Source organism: Saccopteryx bilineata, chromosome 7 (genome assembly GCF_036850765.1).
Source record: "Saccopteryx bilineata isolate mSacBil1 chromosome 7, mSacBil1_pri_phased_curated, whole genome shotgun sequence".
NCBI lineage: Eukaryota > Metazoa > Chordata > Mammalia > Chiroptera > Emballonuridae > Saccopteryx > Saccopteryx bilineata.
Genome location: NC_089496.1, coordinates 73,670,885 through 73,690,032, shown reverse-complemented (window position 1 = coordinate 73,690,032; position 19,148 = coordinate 73,670,885). Strand labels below are relative to the sequence as shown.

At 51.7% G+C, this 19,148-nt stretch overlaps 1 protein-coding gene across 5 annotated transcripts in view; it reads right to left on the bottom strand.

Moving 5' to 3' along the window:
• The window catches only part of CEMIP (cell migration inducing hyaluronidase 1), a 155,975-nt gene that overhangs the window by 44,354 nt on the left and 92,473 nt on the right, over window positions 1-19,148 (bottom strand). For all 5 annotated transcript variants that reach the window (XM_066240079.1, XM_066240080.1, XM_066240082.1 and 2 more), the window contains 6 exons: window positions 18,826-18,896; window positions 16,518-16,613; window positions 15,847-15,968; window positions 11,853-11,985; window positions 10,874-11,065; window positions 1,162-1,337 (listed from right to left, as the gene is read on the bottom strand). In XM_066240079.1, the coding sequence (XP_066096176.1) occupies window positions 1,162-1,337; window positions 10,874-11,065; window positions 11,853-11,985; window positions 15,847-15,968; window positions 16,518-16,613; window positions 18,826-18,896 (790 nt within the window). The remainder of the gene's footprint in view (window positions 1-1,161; window positions 1,338-10,873; window positions 11,066-11,852; window positions 11,986-15,846; window positions 15,969-16,517; window positions 16,614-18,825; window positions 18,897-19,148) is intronic.

Here is a 19,148-nt window from a genome sequence, read left to right as displayed (position 1 = left end):
ATGCTTCGTTAATCTCGTCTCGGGTAAATCAGTGATGCTCTCCACAAACGCGTTAAGACCACTAGCTCGTCTTACCCCGGAAAGGGACAAGGTGTTCCTTATAACGGGTGTGGCAAGGCAATGGACTTGAATGGAGGGGTGCAGAGCAACTGGGGCTCACGTCTACCTTCTCTTCCTGCCTCCAAAGCCACTGAGTGTGACGAGGAAGGGAACTACCAGAAGTGCTTTTGATGGTGACAAAGCATTGAATGAGCAGGGACCAGGGAAGCTGGAAACCCTATAACAGGGGCAGGCATGACAGAACACTGTGTCACCTAAAACGCCAGGAGGGTCCCCACTGTGAACTCTGGAAGTTTCACTCTATCGTTCTTCTCAATTATTTACCAGTAAGTCTCATACTTAAAGCGTGATTCTAGCTTCAAGAGAATGGTCCTCACAAAACTCCAATATACTATTATTATTCTGTCAGCTTTAACCCCAAATCACAGAGCACAATGGTCCCATGAAAATGTTCGGGGGTGTCTTATGCTATTCAATGTGCAAGGTAAAGGTGGTTTAAGTAGAGCTGCAAAGGAAATTGCTCTGAGAGTGGAAGGCTACGAGACTGTGAGCTCCGATGCGCTGATATTCTTCCTCACTGCACAGTGAGAATTAATTCTGCCGCTCATTTCGGCTCTCATGGCCTGGAATCTCTACCTGCAGACTCACAGGTTAATGTAACAGCTATAGGCTCTGGTTCTGCTACTTATCATTTATCTGCATTTTAAAGGACCTATTGTACACTTGACCTTTTGTGAGTTAAATACCAGTTGTTGCTTTCAGGAAGGGATGGGGTTAAATAAGGAAGAAAGAAAATGACAGCCAGGATTGGGGTTGAAAAGCAGGAAGGTAGGGAAGGCAGCAGAATGTGGGCCATGTGACGGTGAGTAGGGAGATGTTCCCAGCTTGGCTCCACCATCCCCCTGTTCCCTAGTACTAATGGGTGGGACAGCATGGCAGTAGATAATACATAAGAGACTTCTCCAACTTCCAGAAGGTTCTCTTGCCTTCATCCCCTTTCCTACCCTTCCATCCCCTTCCCTACCAAGAATCCTGCCCGCTGGCTGGCATCGTGGGAATTCTGCTGGGTGGGCTTAAGACCTCAGCCAGGTGGACCCCTACCTTGATGTGGCCTCCGAAGGTATCGAAGTCGAAGAAGCTGCAAAGGTGGGCGCTGTAGGGATAGCACTCGGCCTCCATCTCCCCCATGATTACGATGTTCCGGCTCAAGAGCCCGACCTCGGCCCGCATGTCCACACCATCGATCTCCTCCCCGGTGTGAAGGTACATGGGTTTTCCTAGGCCAATCAGAGAGACTGCCTGTGCCCACCGTGCCCCGGGCCCCTGCCAGCCGCCGCCTCCGCCGCTCTGGCGTAGGTCTTCCCGTGACCCGTGTGCACGGTGGCCGCAGGGCCCTGCCCGTCCCACCGCAAGGAAGGAGGAAGCTCAGGGACGTGGTCACCTGTCTGAACGAAGAGGCAGGATTCATGGCCATGCATGTTTGGATCTGAAACCTGTAGTTCAGAAATTGCTATCTGTCCCCCCAATATCTGTCCCCTTTTCTGCTTTTTGGTACTAAAATCTCCAGTGTTTTAGGTTGGCTCGTGGCTCCGTAGGAGAGCGACAGGGCCCAGGTTCCCTGCAGTGGGTGTGGTCACAGGGCGAGCAGAAGGGATGTGTGCAGCCTGAGGTGGCCCCTGCTCTCTCTCTGTCCCTGGGGCTGGAATGTAGACATGGGAGGGTGATCCAGCCTCACCTGGCAGGTGAGGCCCATGCCCTAGAGGTGGCATATGGACAAGACAGAAGAAATCTGGGTTCTGATGACCGCACAGAGCGTACACCCTAGACTGCCAAGCAGCTGGGATTCTTTTTTTTTTTTTTTTTTTAAATTTATTTTTTACAGAGACAGAGAGAAAGCCAAAGAGAGGGATAAACAGGGACAGACAGACAGGAACGGAGAGATGAGAAGCATCAATCATTAGTTTTTTGTTGCTCATTGCGACACCTTAGTTGTTCATTGATTGCTTTCTCATATGTGCCTTGACTGCGGGCCATCAGCAGATCGAGTAACCCCTTGCTCGAGCCAACAACCTTGGGTCCAAGCTGGCGAGCTTTTTGCTCAAACCAGATGAGCCCACGCTCAAGCCGGGGACCTCGGAGTCTTGAACCTGGGTCCTCGGCATCGCAGTCCGACGCTCTATCCGTTGCGCCACCGGCCGGTCAGGCGCGCAGCTGGAATTCTACAGACACAGAGCAACCTGCTCTTTACAGCCACTGCAACAAAGCAGCGCAAATCCATGCTCTGTGAAAGTAGGCAGATCAGTTGGGTAGTCTTCAACCTCATGCACAGTGTGTAGCCACAACCAGGTTACCTAGAAAGGAGCCAGACTGGAGCTTCCCTGACCAGCACGGGGGGCCGGGCTCTGGCTGCCTCTGTGGTCCTGATCGGAACAGCACAGGAGAGCATTCACCTCACTCGTGTCGACCTCGTCACAGCCTCCCTATCTCCCTTCTTCTGGTCGTGGAGGAGATGACACTCTGTCCCTTGTACCGCTGACCCCAAGCCCCACCCCAGAGTGACAAGAGTTTGGAACTTTGGTACTGCCTTTGATTTTTCAGTCCCAAATTCTGCCTCTATTAACAATCCCAAATCCTTTTCTGGAACAGAGAGATCTTAGCCTGCCTCTGAATTCGCCTCCTCGTTGGGCATGCTGACCTGGCTGGTAGGCACTGCCACTTCCCGTTGGGGGAAGAGCAACGATCTCTCGTGTGGATTCGCAGCCCGAACCACACCACGGACGCCACTCGGCCTTCACCGTGACCTTGACCTGAGCAACAGAACACGCGCCTCCGTCAGCCCCGTGACACGGTAACCACATGCAAGAGCCCTGAGCAGCCACCAGCAGTGACCCCAGCCCGCCCTCTCCCCTGAGGAGGAACCCAGCACACCCTGACCCGGGCTGCGAGATTTCTAAGGATGTTGACTGTCCTGAAATTTTGCAGACGCAAGGAGAGTGTGGTTTCTTTGAAGCGTCATAGTTCAAAGGCGCGAACCTGGCTCACGGCAAAGCCGAGAAAACATCCCCTTTGGAATCAGTATCAGCTTCCTAGGGCCGCTCTAACAAGTTACCACAAACTTTGGCTTCAAACAACAGTGATTTCTTTTCTCCAGTTCCGGGGGGAGGGCGGGGGTCAGAAGTCCAAGACCAGCCTCAGTGGGTCGGCAGCAATGGTGTTGGCAGGGCTGGGCCCCTGGGAGGCTTGAGCCAGCATCCGTTCTGGACTTGTTCAGATTCTGATGCTGCCGAGGCTCCTGGGCTGGTGGCCCTTCCTCCATCTTTAATATGCATCCCTCTAATCTGCTTCTGTCTCCACATCACTTTCTCCTCTGACTCTGACCCCCCGGGGTCCCTTTTATGAGGACCTTTGTGATTCCATCAGGCCACCCAGATGATCCGGAATAATCTCTCATCATCTCACAGCCATAACTTCATCACACCTGCAAAGTCCCTTCTGCCAAGTCAGGGAACATTCACAGGCCCTGAGGATTAGGATGTGGACCTCTTTGGGGGCATTGTTCAGCCAACCAGCAGAATTCTCTCCAAAAAAAGGGGGGGGGTTTAGGTATTAAAAAAATTAACTTTACTCTATAGTCTGTTTATTATAATATACTCTTATTCCTTGAGCCTGGGGTCAAAGGTCTGTGCCCCCTGCTCAATGGAAGAGGTCAGGAGTGGACACCACGGGCAGGGGCTGTCGGGCCTTGGGTTTCACACGTGTTCTGATACTGAGAGCGTCTGGAACAAGTCAGCTCTGCAGAATGCCGGGCCCCGCTTGTCTTCAGGACATCCCACTGCGGCTTCTGTTTTTTTTCTTTTCTGCTTTTCCAAGTGAGAGGAGGGGGAGATAGAGGGATAGACTCCTACAGGAGTCCCCAACAGGGATCCACACAGCAACTCCCATCTGGGGCTGATGCTCTGCCCAACTGGGTCCATATTCTCAACGGAGCTATTTTTAGTGCCTGAGGTGGAGGCTCCATGGAGCCATCCTCAGCTCCTGGGGCCTGTGCACTCAAACCAAGTGAGCCATGGCTGCTGTGGGAGGGGAAGAGAAAGAGAGAGAGGAAGGAGAGGGGGAGGGGTGGAGAAGCAGATGGGCGCTTCTCCTGTGAGCCCTGACCAGGAATCAAACCTGGACATCCACACGCCGGGATGACACTCGACCATTGGCCAACCGGCCAGGGCCTGGGTCTTTACAGTTTTAAAGTCAAGCAGCCGGGTGCCCTCTGTAAGGCGTGTAGCTAGCAGACAGCCTCTGGCTCAGGAGCCAGACCAGACCCCCACCCTTCCCGGATAAGCCTATGCTAGTTTACTTCTCAGGACTTCTGTCTACGCTGCTCCCTCCGGCTGGGACAGCCTTGTCCACCCTGTCCACATAGCAGTCGCCTTGTCCATCCAGATCTAGTTCCAGTGGCTCCTTCTTAGTGAAGGCTTCCCCGACTACCCTCGGCATCAGCCTCCGGTTTCTGTGTGCCCGCAGGGCTGGGCAGAGCCGGAAACCAGACCATACCCCCCAGGACTTCTCGCTCGCCCTCCCAGGCCCCTGCGCTTCAGGCTCAGGGGCTTACATAGCGTCTCTCGCTTCGTCAGTGTCTCCCTAACGTGTAATGTCGAAGCAGGACACTGACCATAGGCTTTGGTGGGTAGCCCGAGGGTCCTCCTCGGGGACCAGTCTGAACAGGATGGTAGGTGGGAGCGCTGTGGCTCGAGAGCCTGACTATCTGGGTCAGACCCAAACTCAGATGGTAGCCACGAGTCCCTGACACTATTCAAGCAGCCTGAACCTCCGGCTTTTCATCTACAAATGAAAAGAATAACAGCACGTATCTCAAAAGGAGTGTTAAACGGGCTGACCCACGGAACGTGCTCAGGGGCAGCGCCAGGTACACACGGAGGCTAGGATAACAGGTGTGACACACACGGCTGCCCCTGGCAGCGCCCTCACGTGAATGCTGGCGCCCGGGGCCCCCACCACTGCCTTCACACCGGTAACGACCTCAGGTTCCACAGCTTCCTTGTTCCCTGGGGAAACGGCCAGCGTGTAGGAGTGAATTCCACGGGAGACGAGAGTCTGTGTTTGTCAGAAAGACTGTGTTTGTCAGACTCCTGTGAGCAGGCAACATCGGACAGAGAGGTCTGCGTGTTTCTGCCCTGCCCTCCCGCCCAGCCTGCAGCGCCCCCATCAGGACCCGACCGAACAGGCCCTCAGGGCAGCTGTCTGTCCTGCTGCTGCATTCACCGCCCCTCCTGGCTGCGAGCCCCGGCTTCCCACGTCCACCTCTCTCTCCCTTCCTCCTTGCAGCTCTGACACTGAGGGTTAAGCAGGGACAGCAGATGTGGCCATAGTTGTCCCCAACAATCTAGAAGAGCCAGGAGCATGGGCAAGGAAGGGATGGGGTGGCTGGGAAGCAGAGGGGCTCTGCACAGCGGCCCCACGCAGGGCTTTAAATGCTGCCCCCCCCTGCCCTGCTCACCTACAGCTGCCCTGCCCCACCCCCAGCCCTCTCCTCAGTGGAGCAGCAGCAGCCACTCCGGGGTAAGAGAAGAATAGACATAAGGTGACCAGTCATCCTCCTTTAGGGAGGACAGTCCTCCTTTTGTTAAGTTCCGTCCTCCCTTGAAGAGTGTCCTCCTCCATGTCCTCCTTTTTGATATTGGGAGACTCATCTGTAAATGTCTGTATTCAATCAGTGCAGAGTTGACCCACTGCGTGTGATGTGACGTATCTGTATCTAAATGAGTACTCTTTTCTTAAAATTACTATTAAAAGTTAATAGGCATGTAAGCATAATTACAATATAAAATATTACAAATGTTTTTATTATGCATGATAGTGTATTATTGTTGCAATGAATAAAATGTTTCTTTTACTTATGATATTGTTTTTCTTCCATTTATTTCTGTCCTCCTTTTCACTGTAAAAAAAGTTGATCAACTTCATAAACATCAACGACCCTCCAAGGGGGAGAAACAGACACAAGCCCATGGCTCAGACCAGCAGGGTCCGTGAGACTGTAGGTCCCGGGGGGGGGGGGCCAGGGGTCAGCCCTTCTCAGACCACTGAGGAACAGTCCGGAGGGGCTGGGCTGGCAGGCCCTAGGGAAGTGAATTTAGACCACAGAGCTCCCAGTTTCCTCCACAGTCCTGTCAACTTGTAGACTGGGAGGGGAGATGCTGGCATGGGGGCCTACATAGAGGGAGGACAAGGTGGATCACGTCGCCTTGGGGCCAGACAGCTCTAAGTGTGCACCCTGCTCAGCTTGGTCTGTACCAGCAGCTCTGAGAGGATAGTACTACTCTGTTCTGTGCCGTCACAGGGTAGCCACTAGCCACGTGTGGCCACTGAACACCTGAGATCCGGCTAGTGTGACCAACAAACAGGAACTCTTAACTTTATTTAGTTTTAATTACATTTAAATAGCCACGTGCGGCTGGTGGCTACCGTATTGAAAAGCACGAGTTCAGATGTTTCATTTCTGTGAACCAGTTTTCCTCATCTGTGCCCTGGAGAAAACAGTAGCTCCCTCCTTCTTAGCTTATGGTGAAGAGGGGCCAAGATGGATGCTGTAAGTGCTTAGCACCTCATAGGAAAGCAAAAGAAGTCACAGCACTAGTTAGCAGCGGTGTTATGTAAATGCAGGGGGAAGGGCAGTGACAGGCAAAGTGGGAAGACGGGCAAAGAGCAGAGAGTCAAGGAGCTTTCTAATTGCCATGTCACGAGGTGTTAGGAATTACACTGTCGTTGGTGCAACTCTGAAATGTTTTTTTTTTTAGATGATTCACACATTTTCATGACTTTGTTTTATTCCCATCTGTTTCCCATCAGAAAACCCTTACCATGCCTGTTTACTGGAAAGGGGCCGTGAGGAAGGAGCCAGGGAAGAAGCCTCCTCCGGCCCTCTCTGCAACCGGCCTGGGAAGGGAACCCGGAGAGAGAACAGGAGGCAGCTTTGCAGAAGAAGGAAGCAGGTGTACTCCTTGCTCTCTCTCAGGGGGAGGTGGAGAGGCAGAGAAAGGGCGTGGGGCTGAACAGGAGAAATGTGTGGCCCCCTAGACCAGGGGTCCCCAAACCTTTTACACAGGGGGCCAGTTCACTGTCCTTCAGACCGTTGGAGGGCCGGACTATAAAAAAAAAACTATGAACAAATCCCTATGTACACTGCACATATCTTATTTTAAAGTAAAAATACAAAACGGGAACGAATATAATATTTAAAATAAAGAACAAGTAAATTTAAATCAACAAACTGACCAGTATTTTAATGGGAACTATGCTCCTCTCACTGACCACCAATGAAAGAGGTGCCCCTTCCGGAAGTGCGATGGGGGCCGGATAAATGGCCGCAGGGGGCCGCATGTGGCCCGCAGGTCGTAGTTTGGGGACCCCTGCCCTATACGGACACAAAGACTCATACCCCTGCCTGGGGCTTTTCTGACACTGTCCACCAGGGGGCGCTGTTTTCACACAAGCCCCACACTTGTGAGTAAAATCAAATGGACCATCCACTCTGAGTCTAATAACTTGAGAAAGGGGTCAGCTGGGTGTGGGGCTGGTGCAGATACAGACATAAGACTTGCTAAACCAGGGGAGGGGAGAGTCTTGAAGGGCCCAGCATCTTCTCCATTCAATCTTTCCTTCCCATACTCAGGCCCAGAGAAGCCCAGTTCTCTCTCCAACCAGCCCTAAGAGGCCTCAAGAAGCAGCTGGATCTGTTGTTGGGCATTGCCAAGAGGAGCAGCTCCCCATCACTCACCCCAAACCACCATGCTGGGAGGCCCCTTACATCGGCACATGGGCCCCTCACTCTCAGGGCCACCCTTGGCACCCACGGTTCACAGTGAAACCTGCCCCCCAGGACTCAGGGTGCCCGGCACTGGGTGCAGACGAGGGCTGTGTGAAGAGACCCGGAGCACCCCTCCCAGGGGCTCCTCCGCCCACCTTCACACGGGCCAGGCACTCAAGGCAGGCTCGCCACCTGCCTAGAAGCCCCGTGCTGCCCAGAACCACGGTCACCTTACAGTGAGCAGTGACATCAGCTCAAATGGTCCGAATGCAGCTCCTGCCAAGAGTCCAGGGGGACACCTGGTGTCCCAAAAAACCTGTCCACACGTATTATCCCTGGAGACACAGAAGTCATCCAGTGAAGACCCCAGGTTCCACACTCTAGGAACTCACTCCCCTGGGGCTGTCCTGTGAACAGGGATATGGGAAGTCTTTCCTCCTGGGAAAAACCAACAGGCCATTGCCCTCAGAATAAAGCCACACAGTGACACCAGGGGGTCTCCCTTGCCTCCAGGCCCAGCTGTCCTGTCCTCACTGTGCTGGTCCTCTTCCGTAGCCGGAACCCCAAGTGAGGCTCCCTCCTGGCACAGCTCTCTGCGCTCTGCTGACCCTCTCAGAGCTTTCTTCCCCTCATTACCTTTTCCGCTTCCTCCAGCTCTACGCTCCATCACTAACGCCTCCGCCTCCAGGAGGGCTTCCATGCCTGCTCTGACTTTGCCACGCCCCTTTCCATGCTTCCACCACCGCCACGCCCCTGTTCCTCTCCATAGTGCTTCACACACATGGGATTTAATTTTTATTGGGATGGTTCATTGCTGGGTGTCTCTTTTTACTGTAGGACTGCAGGCTCCCTGGGGGGCAGCGCCATGTGTACCTGGCTCAGCATTTCACCCCAAAGCCTGGAGCACTGCCTGGCATGTACATGCCAGACTCTGTTACGTTGTCAAGGAACAAATATTTGGCCATCACAGCCTCTACCCACACGCTGCTGCCTCCCTCCATCTCTCCAGGCATGCCAACTGTACCACCAGCTCAAGCAGCAGGGGCAGCTTGAGTAGTTCTGAGTCCTGGGCTGGTGCTTGGGGTCACAGTGCCTTGTCAGTGGGCCACCTTGGCCATATGACCTCCACAGTCCACTCCCCCACAGATAAAATAAGGGCATTGAACTCCAGCACTGTTTCTCCCCTCTTTAAAAACCTTTGCTCCCCCAAATTCTTTCTCAGCACATCCCTACCAGTCATAAAGATTGCGTTGAATTTTACTTTCTGTACTTGCATTTCCAAAAAGAGTAGATATTTGGAATATAGTGGATATACTTTCTCAATCCATAGTCCTGTCCGACTCCCAAGTCTAATGCTCCTCCAGGGGAGTTGAGATTTTTAATGCCCAGAAGCATCTCTTTTCTTCTGGTCAGACACTCCGAGTTTTCCTCTGGGGAGTGACCCTTTCTCCATGTGAAATCGTCTTAGAGAGACTGTCAGTGACAGTGTCCTGTCCCCTCCTGGCCACAGGGTGAGCACACAAGCCACCTACCCAACAAGCGTTCCCTCTTTCTGAAGGCGACCTTTGAGCTTTGTCTCAGGGATTAAGCATGGTGCCTGTAGACAGTGATGCCTACGGAAGCCGCCCTGGCCCCTGGTCCTTTCACAGCTCGGCCGTGTCTACTTCAGTTCTCTCGGTTGAACAGCCCCAGCTGAATTCCATGTCCGAGTCAAGTTAGATTCTGTTTCTTGCAACCAAAGAACCCCAATGGCTACAGAACTCTGTCCACGGAGAGTCAATAACCTGGTGATAGTTGAGGTCTCTTTTTACCTCTAACAATCTGTGATTCAGATTAGCCCCACCTAACAGAAACAACAAGGCATCCAAGTCAAGATTTAGAAGAAGAAAAACATAAACCCAAAAGCTATAGAAAGAAGAGGTTTAAAAGTCTGGGGTAGGTTGCATTACGGCTTAACAAACATTCACTCTCCTGATGAGAGAGACAGGCTTCCCCACCCCACACGTGCTGACTGTATAGTATGCTTTGGCCAACAGAAGGTGGGTGGGAGAGTGCTTGTTCTGAGTCCAAGCTTCAGCCTCCTTCCACGTTTCTGCAAACCCCTCTGGGAGCTTTCCACCTCCCCCGGGGAGGGGAGAAAGAGAGTCCTATGAAGCCAACTTGAACCCATTTCTCAACCTGGAGAAGCTGAGCCCTAAACCGGTATTTTTCAACTGCTGGTTCATGAACCAGTATGCCAGAAATTTCGTGCAGGTCTGCGAAAGAGCCACCCTGATGTTGTATAAAGATTATAGACTCTGTGATCTTAATGACCAAATTCACTTATGCTCAGGATGATTTCTGCCTTAGCAGTCCCTGAAATAATTCTCCTATTTTCACTGGTTCCCAAGTGTAAAAAGGTTGAAAACCACTTCTCTAGACATCCTGCCGATGCATGAATAAGAAATAAATGCTTGCCGTGAGATTTTAATTAAGGGTTTTTTGTTGTTGTTGTTCTTGTTCTTATGCAGCGTTATTATGGCAATAGCTGACTAATACAGGGCGTCCTCGAGTTATGACAGTCTCGACATAACGATGTTTTGAGATTATGATGCTCACTCCCATAAAAACTTAAAATTGAGACGTGAGTGTTTTGGCTTACGCTGTTAGCGTCGTACTTAAGGACTACATGGGCAAACTAGTTTGGTTGTGCGTGGCAGAAAAACACTCACTGACTCGGAATATGAGGGAGGGAGCTGGTGTCCCCCCCCCCCCCCCCCCCCCCCCGCCGGTACGCTTACCGACACCATTTTGGACTGTTAAAAGTGCAAGTGTTCCGCTTGTGTTAGGCTGGGTTGTGTTTTGACTGACACCAAAATTCAGGTGATATCACTGTCGTAGGAACAGAGCTGTGTCACAACCCGAGGACCCCCCCCCCCCCATACAGATTGTCTGTGATTTCAGCCAATTGTAAGCTTCGCCAGTCTGGGACGGGGTTAATGGAAGTCCTACCTGCGACTCTGAGCTGGTTGGAGGCACAGGTTCTGCAGGGAAGCACCTGGAACTCCTCCGCCTGGTACATGGAGTAGTCGGTACTGGCCACGACCACGGTGTCCCCGGGCTGCCACGACTGCACGTCATCTTCCAGGGTCAGGAGAGTGCTGTTGACATTGGCGTCGATGGTGACGGTGAGTTTGGGCCTCACTGTAACCCAAAGCAGGAGGGACTGAGATACTGCCCTTTGCCCTTTGGCAAACTTTGGACTGCCCACCACTTCCCTTCGCCCTCCCTAAGTTAAGTAAATGCCAGGTTTGCCTATCCAAAACCCAAATCGCCATGCTTGCTCCTTTTCAGCCTTGGTACAGGTTTTTTTTGAAGTCAACAAAAAAGCCCTACCAGAAAAAGAGCCATTCATTAGCTCTGGGCAGAGGAATTTTCCACTAAGTTCTCAGCCGGAGTTAAATGCGGCTGTCTCACCACACCCACTTTGCTCAAGATGTAAAACAAATATAGTTCCTCTCAACTATTATTTACAGTAGCTGTAAGCCTTTTCCCCCACAAAGACCTCGCGTCCCTAATGACTGCCTTCTGGGGATGGCCAAGTGCCGGCCATTTCCAGCCTCTTCTAACAAGCATCCCAGAGACTTGGTTTAAAATAATAGCGCCCTCAGAGGCCAGGAGCCGGGTGCCCGTGCCGGTGCCGGTGTCGGTGCCGGGCAGGGCTGCAGGAAGGTCGGCTCTGCCCACTGCACCCTGGCTTTCTCGGACCAGGCCCTTCCCCTTCCTGACGGACAAATGGGCAAGGTGGGGTCTGCCGACTCCTGCCAACTCCGAGCACCCTCCCACTTCTCCTGTGTCATTACCAGCTTGGCGGGAGCTCTGTGTCTTAGAGGCCGCGGACCCAGCCATCCAAACTCCCAATCTATGACCCCCCCAGCTCAGAGAGCACAACCATTGCTGCATTTCTGTCCCCCAACAAAGAGCTGCTTACCGGGCCGCCCACACAGGAACCGCACACGGTATCGCTGGCAGGCGTGGCCCTGGTCATAGCACACAAACCTATAATCCTGGCCTCTTTTGTAGACAACCTTGGTGGTGAGGTTAGCTCCATCCACTGTCGTGGCCTGGGAATGGCACGGAAATTACAGAGCAAAGTCATTTTTTTTTTTTTTTGTAAAGAAGGAAGGTGATGATTAATGCTATAAACATATACTCTCACAAGTCTAAAATTGTCCCTGAAGCAAGACGTATGTACAACGGCTTGAGACTATTGTTCCAACAATTGCCCCTGGTGTTGTTATGAAGTTGCGGGGTGGATCTACGCCTTGCCTGGGGTCCTGCAGTCTCGGTATCTGGACCAGTGATTTACTGTGCATCGCTGGGTAAACATTTTAAGGAGAATCCACTATAAGCAGATACTCTCCTAGGAGCTGGGCTGCCTACTCACAGCTGTACCACCACCACCTGCACCAGGATCGGTGGCCGACACGAAGACTCACTATTATTATATTCAACCCACTGGTGATTCCAGAGCACATGGGGACTCTTTAAAAATGCTCATGCCCAGGCCCGATCCTCAAGTCTCAGATCTGATTGTGGCTGGATGTGGCCAAGGGCATCAGAGCTTTTCAAAGCTGCCTTGGTGATTCCAACAGGCCATGAAGTCTGAGAACCACCTCGTTGTAGCAATGGAGCTATATTGTTCGCATATATTATCTCATTCCGTCTTTGTGACAAAACTGTGAGGTCTTTGCTGGGTTTACAGATACAGAAACAGAGACTCAGAGAGGCTGAGGAACTTGCCCAGGGTCACAGAGCCAGCTAGTGAGTGGCACAGACAAAATTTCAAATCCAGACTCATCCAACTACAAAGCTTAGAGTTGCTGCTCCCTTAGGGACTCCCAGACTAGTGTCTGTGGCCCTTAGGGACTCCCAGACTAGTGTCTCCCTGTGATGTCTATCCCCTCCTAGTGATCGTGGTTCTGGGGAGGGCAAGGACCAGGTTTTCCCGGCCTTCCTGCTCCCAGCATCCAGCCCAGAGCTTGACACAGAGTGGGGTCTCAGTTGACGAGTGTGTGTGTGTGTGGGGGGGTGCTGACAAATGAGCAGTCTCAGGCCAGGTAGAGAATGCGGGCAGCGAGCCCCGAGGACGGGGACGGCTGATCCCTGCCAGCTGGGGCTCCTCCTGGGGCTGGGTGTGTGGAGACTGGCTGTCATCAGAGACAGGCAATTCCCAGTGAGGGCGACAGCTGCTGTCCCCCTTGGCACAGAGACCAAAGGCACCAGGGCTGGGGAGATAGGGAGTCAAGGGATAGTAGTCAACCTAAAAACGGGGAGGGGGTGCTTTTTAGGAAATATTATTTTGAACCCAGTTGTCTTTGGCTTTTAGAAGGAGAGCCATGCGGACACGAGTTCAGCCATAACTGAAATGCAGCCTTTTCCGACGAGCGACACACGTGCTGTCCCCGCGGGTGGTCCCCACAGCCACCAGAGAGGCAGGGGCTGCCGATGAGCTCTTCCAGGGGCAAGACGAAGGCTCACAGGGTTTAGAAGCTCAAGGTCACTTGACCACCACGCCCAGCACCTCTAGCTCTCTGAGGCCACCTGCTCTTCTGTGGGAGACCCCACAGTATTGAAAACTGAGCTGAACACATCAGCAGATCGAGCTGGACATTTTTCAAGGTACAAAATCCAACCACAGTGTCAACAAAACAGCTGCTCAGTTCTGCCACTTTTTCTTTCTCTTTCCTTCTTTCTTCTTTCTTTTTCTTCTTTTCCAAGTGAGAAGAGGGGAGTTAGAGCGATAGACTCCCACATGATCCCTGACCAGGATCTGCCCAGCAACCCCCATCTGGGGCCATGCACACAACTTAGCTATTTTTAGCTCCTGAGGCAGAGGCTCCAGGGAGCCATCCTCAGAGCCCAGGGCCTATATGCTCAAATCAACAGAGCCATGGCTGCAGGAGAATAAAGGGGAGGGAGGGAGGGGTGGAGAAGCAGGTGGTTGCCTCTCCTGTGTGCCCCGCCGACTAGGAATCAAACACAGGACATCCACACGCCAGGCTGACGCTCTACCACTGCGCCACCCCACCAAGGCCTCTCTTTCCTTTCTCTAACGCGAAGACCTCAGTGTTGGATCCCAGAGTACACAGGGCTCTCTCCCTGGTCAGGGAGCTGACCTGCACTTTACATAGACACAGTTTCATTGTACTTCATAATGATTAATAACCATAAAATAACTGGCAGTACTACCATCCTCATAATAAAATAAAGTAATTTTCCCATAAAACAATTGATGGGCGCTCACTGTGGGTCGGGCTCTTCATGTATTGTCGCATTAAAACTACAAAATAATCCCACCGGGGAACAACTGTTATTCCTGTTTTTCCATGGGAGGAAATTGAGACATTAAGTTAAGGAACTGGACCTATCTCTTTGACCAGAACCGAGTGTGAAGTACCCAGAATACAACATTTTAGCTGGCCAGGGTCTAAGTGGCGTGCCCAGGCAGAGTCAACACCCAAGAGGTAAAAAATACATACAGGTGTGTTTTTCACCAGTCTCCTCCGCTAGCTGCAAGCTTTGAGTCAAGTTTTAATTTTTTTTGGCCCAGAATTAGCTTCGACCCTCAGGGAAGAGCCTGAGTCCATGGTGGGAACAGTGACTGGGAGGAGAGGGAAATGCTTGAGGAAAGATGTCTTCCCGGCAGGGAGAGGCGGGCTTCTAACAACAGTGGTCTGGAGCCCACAGTGGGCAACAGCACGAGGCATTTGTGGGACATGTGAGCATCCTGGGAGGACTTCCGGAAGTGCTCAGGGGCGGGGGAGGGGCAGCGTCTAGCGAAGGGCGGGACTTCCTGTAGCCAAGTGAGCTGGAGGAATAAGACTATGGCCGACTTCAGAATGAAAGCTGGGACGCCAAGGGTTGCAAGAGAAAACTGGAATTAAATCTGGGAAGTATATGCTTTTGTGTGTGTGTGTGGGGGGGGGCAGTGCCTTTTGATTCTGTTGGACCCAAGAAGGGTCTACAACTTGCAACTTAATTTGGGTAAACACTTCTCAGTAATGTCGGGGCCACATGAATGAAAAGCTTTGCCCAATAAGGAGGAAGTCTTCTCGACTTTGCTGCCTGCACGACAGAGTGTCCGCCCTTGGGAAAGCAGTCCCTTGTCCACTGTCCCTGCACAGTCAGATGACCTGCAATTAGATTACCTGGGAGAAGGTTTTTGTTGTTGTTGTTTTGTTTGGCTGAAAGAGGATAAAATGGGTAGAGGGTATCTTTCTCAAATGACTTCTAATTCTGCATCAAGCTTATAAGTGGCCTACCTCTTGTTTTGGAGCAAAACCGGGCATAAGACTATAAATGCCACTCACTCTGTCTGTGTCTCGGTCTTTCCGGTTGTGCATTGAGTCCACAGCCTCACAGCTGGGCTGCTGAGCTGTGAGGGCTGCGTGCTTACTCAACACTTCCCTGACGAGAAAGTGTCCAGGTCCCTTTAGATAGGCTAACGACAAGGGCAGGTCCTGAGCCAACATCGCCCATCTATGAACTCTGGCATCCACTCAGGAGAACCAGGCTGTGGGTGGGTGTGCTCACCACCTGGGCTAGGCTCAGCCTGCACCCCGCATCCTGCACTGTACACCCCACACCCCGTACACCAGCTGGATCCTGTGCACTCAGGGTCCCAAAGGAGATAAGTTGAGAAGTGAGACCGAGTTAAGTCTAACCTATCTCTGCGCTGGGCGCTCCGCTGTGGCACAGAAGCAAGGTGAGGAGCGGGAAAGGACTCGTCAGCAGGATCCAGGAGAGAATCTGAGTCCGGCTCTGGGACTCAGTAGCCAGGAGGCGGGAGCAGATCGTGAGCCTATAACGTGGGAATGTTCGTCTCTTGGCCATGAGACTCACACCACTCAAATGGTGAGAACATCTGAGATCTACAGGGTCTTCCTCAAAATAACCACGCGATTGATTGTCGGAGTTGGTACCTGTATATCAAGCGGGCGATTGCAGATTTTTCCTGGATGAGCTGCCCGGAGGTCTGAAATTTTCTCTCCACCTTTGGTGTGTGGCAGTTTGTTATGGTCGAACCACTCTGTCCACTCCATGTCTAGGCAGAAAGCAAAGAGCCGAGTCAGACAGGAAGGCCTGGGGAGGGGGGGGTCGCAAGTCACGCTAAGCGTCACCCCCACACACCCCTCTATACAACAGGATGGAGTGCCACCTGTCTGGAACTGCACCAGCTGGAGAACAATTTGCCACCTCCCCCAACATTTAATTAAAAACACCTCTCACTTTATAAAAGCAATAGATATTCTTCATTACTGCAAAAAGGAGAAAGAGGAATCTGGGTATCCAAGGATTGCTGCCTCTGTACTCCAGCCCCCATGTGTGGGCTCCCCGAAGGCCAGATGCTAGTAGTCCTGCTTGTATCCTGGCATGGAAAAGGTATTCCATGAGGGAATAAAAATCGCCCCTCTGGGCTATTGGCTACAGCACCTTGATGATTCAAAGATAAATTTAGGATGCAACTTTAGCTTCCTCTCCCACAGTTAAGTGGTCTTACTGGTGCAAGAGAAAAATCCTCGTCCGTAAAGACAGTACGTCCTGGCCTTTTGTCCAAATGTTAGATCTTACCAGGCAATCCCAAGTGCCTCACCTTGAACCCATTCACTGGATGAAGAAACGTTGAAGTACTCGCCGTGCTCTGAGTGGAACAGTTTGAACACACGGGCAGCAGCGGAGCCGCGATGACCTGTCAGAGACCAGACATTTAGCACCAGACGAAACCCCACATCCAGAGGGGTGTGAGTCTAAGATGGAGGGAGCTCTCTACACACAGGGATCTTGAACTGTGTCTTTTTTTAAAAAAGAGCTTCAAGCCAATCTTTCCACTTGGGAAGCAGATTACTGTCTCCTCTTTTGCTTCGGGTTTGTAAGCTGGACCACAGGGCCCCACACGTCTGTAGTTTGGAGCCCCGTCATTTCTCGTGTGGATTTCCACTCTCCAATTAGACCCGCCGGTGCCTTCCACACCCTTCTCTGGGCAGAGGAAGCTGCCGTTATAAAGGCCCATCCAAAGTATCTTTTTAGCTCAATTGCGCCTGCTGGCTGTGTCCCAGTTCCTGTATTTTTTCTGTCACTTGTTTTGGATTAAGTTGTTAAGAAAAATAATAAACAAAGCCACTTGTAAATGGAGCTGGAGCTGCCCATAGGAAATGCCTTGCACATCTAGTACCTCCAATCTTTGGGATGTCAAAACAGCAAAATAACCTTTGGACAGGGCTGAAGACATCCTTGTGTCCCAAAGAACTGTTTGCAAAGATAATAAAGCAAATATGATGACTACTAGACTGATGGCTACCAACTGAAAATGAAAAACATTGTTTAGGCCCTGGCCAATTGGCTCAGCGGCAGAACATCAGCTCGGCATGTGGATGTCCCGGGTTTGATTCCCAGTCAGGGGATACAGAGAAGCAACCATCTGCTTCTCCACCCCTCTTCTTCCTCTTTTCCTTCTTTCTCTCTCTCTCTTCTCCTCCTCTGGCAGCCATGGATCAATTGGTTCAAGCACAGGGGCCCTGAGTGCTGAGGATGGCTCCCTAGAGCCTCTGCCTTAGATGCTAAAAACAGCTTGGTTGCGAGCATGGCCTCAGATAGGCAGAGCATCAGCCCCCAGATGGGAATTGCCAGGTAGATCCTAGTTGGAAGTAATGCGGGAGTCTATGCCTCTATCTACCCTCCTCTTACTTGGAAAAGAAGGTGAAAAAACCATTGTTTAGAATTAATATCTCTATGTTATATTTTCTGTACCAACAGCGATGTCTTCCCGCTATGGGTGGACTCCGCCCACTCCTCCACGTCTCATAAATACTCAGCGCCTTTGTCTCCTAATGGGACCAATATTTTGGCTTCTGACTGAATTAATGATTCCCAAATAGTTGTTCTCATTGGTCTCAAATAACCACATGTTGTCTCTCACTTTGAAAGGCCTATTATTATTATTATTATTATTATTATTATTTATTTTTGTTGCAGAGACAGAGAGAGTCAGAGAGAGGACAGACAGACAGGAAGGAAGAAAGATGAGGAACATCAATTCTTTGTTGTGGTTCTTTAGTTGTTCATTGACTGATCCCCCACATGTGCCCTGACCTGTGGGGCACAGCAGAACGAGTAACCCCTTGCTCGAGCCAGCAACCTTGGGCTCAAGCTGGTGAGCCTTGCTCAAACCAGATGAGCCCACGCTCAAGCTGGTGACCTCGGGATCTCTAACCTGGGTCCTCTGCATCCCAGTCCGACGCTCTATCCACTGTGCCACCGCCTGGTCAGGCTGAAAGGCCTATTATTTTTAGGTTCACAAAGTTGAAGAGCTCTCCAAAAATGTAAAATTCATCTTTTTTTTTTTTTTTTTTGTGACAGAGACTGAGAGACAGAGAGAGGGACAAACAGACAGAAAGAGAGAGAGATTAGAAGTATTAGTTCTTCGTTGCAGCTCCTTAGTGGTTCATTGATTGCTTTCTCATATGTGCCTTGATGGGGGGGGGGGCTACATCAGAGCGAGTGACCCCTTGCTCAAGCCAGCGACCTTGAGCTTCAAGCCAGCGACCTTTGGGATTAAGCCAGTGACCATGGGGGTCATGTCTATGATCCCACATTCAAGCCAGTGACCTGGCGCTCAAGCCGGTGACCTTGGGACTTTGAACCTGGGTCCTCTGTGTCCCAGTCCGATGCTTTACCCACTGTGCCACTGCCTGGTCAGGCTAAAATTTATCTTATCGATTGACTTTCAATAGTGTTGGCTTTTGCCCCTTTGATGGAACAAGGCCAATTAAGAGGCTGGTCAGTCCATGGGGTGTTGGGAGGTGGGTCAGCCATGCCTAGAGGGAAGACCCAAGCGTTTCCATCAGAGAGCCTGGGGCGGGGGGGGGGGGGGGAGACTCAGCCTTCCGCTAGTCATTTGTTACCGTGATACTCAATGTGGTCCTCCACGGAAGAAGCCGGGTTTCCCTTCACTGTTAGGAAACTCCACGGGTGTCTGAAAGAAACAACAAAAGTGAAGTTCTTCACATGTCCAGGCCTGTGCTGGGGGCAGACATGGCACAGCACACGGGTCACGTGGGTGAGCAGCCCTCTGGGCCTTTGGGGAAGTGAGTTCCCAGGCTGGGCTTCACCTCCAGAACGTGAGCCCTTCTTACAAGCCCTGGGCTTTCTGCCCGCCTGGCTTGTCTGCCGTTTACCTACTGTAAGCCTCTCGGCTCTCCTGGCCGTACACAAGGCATGAATCACA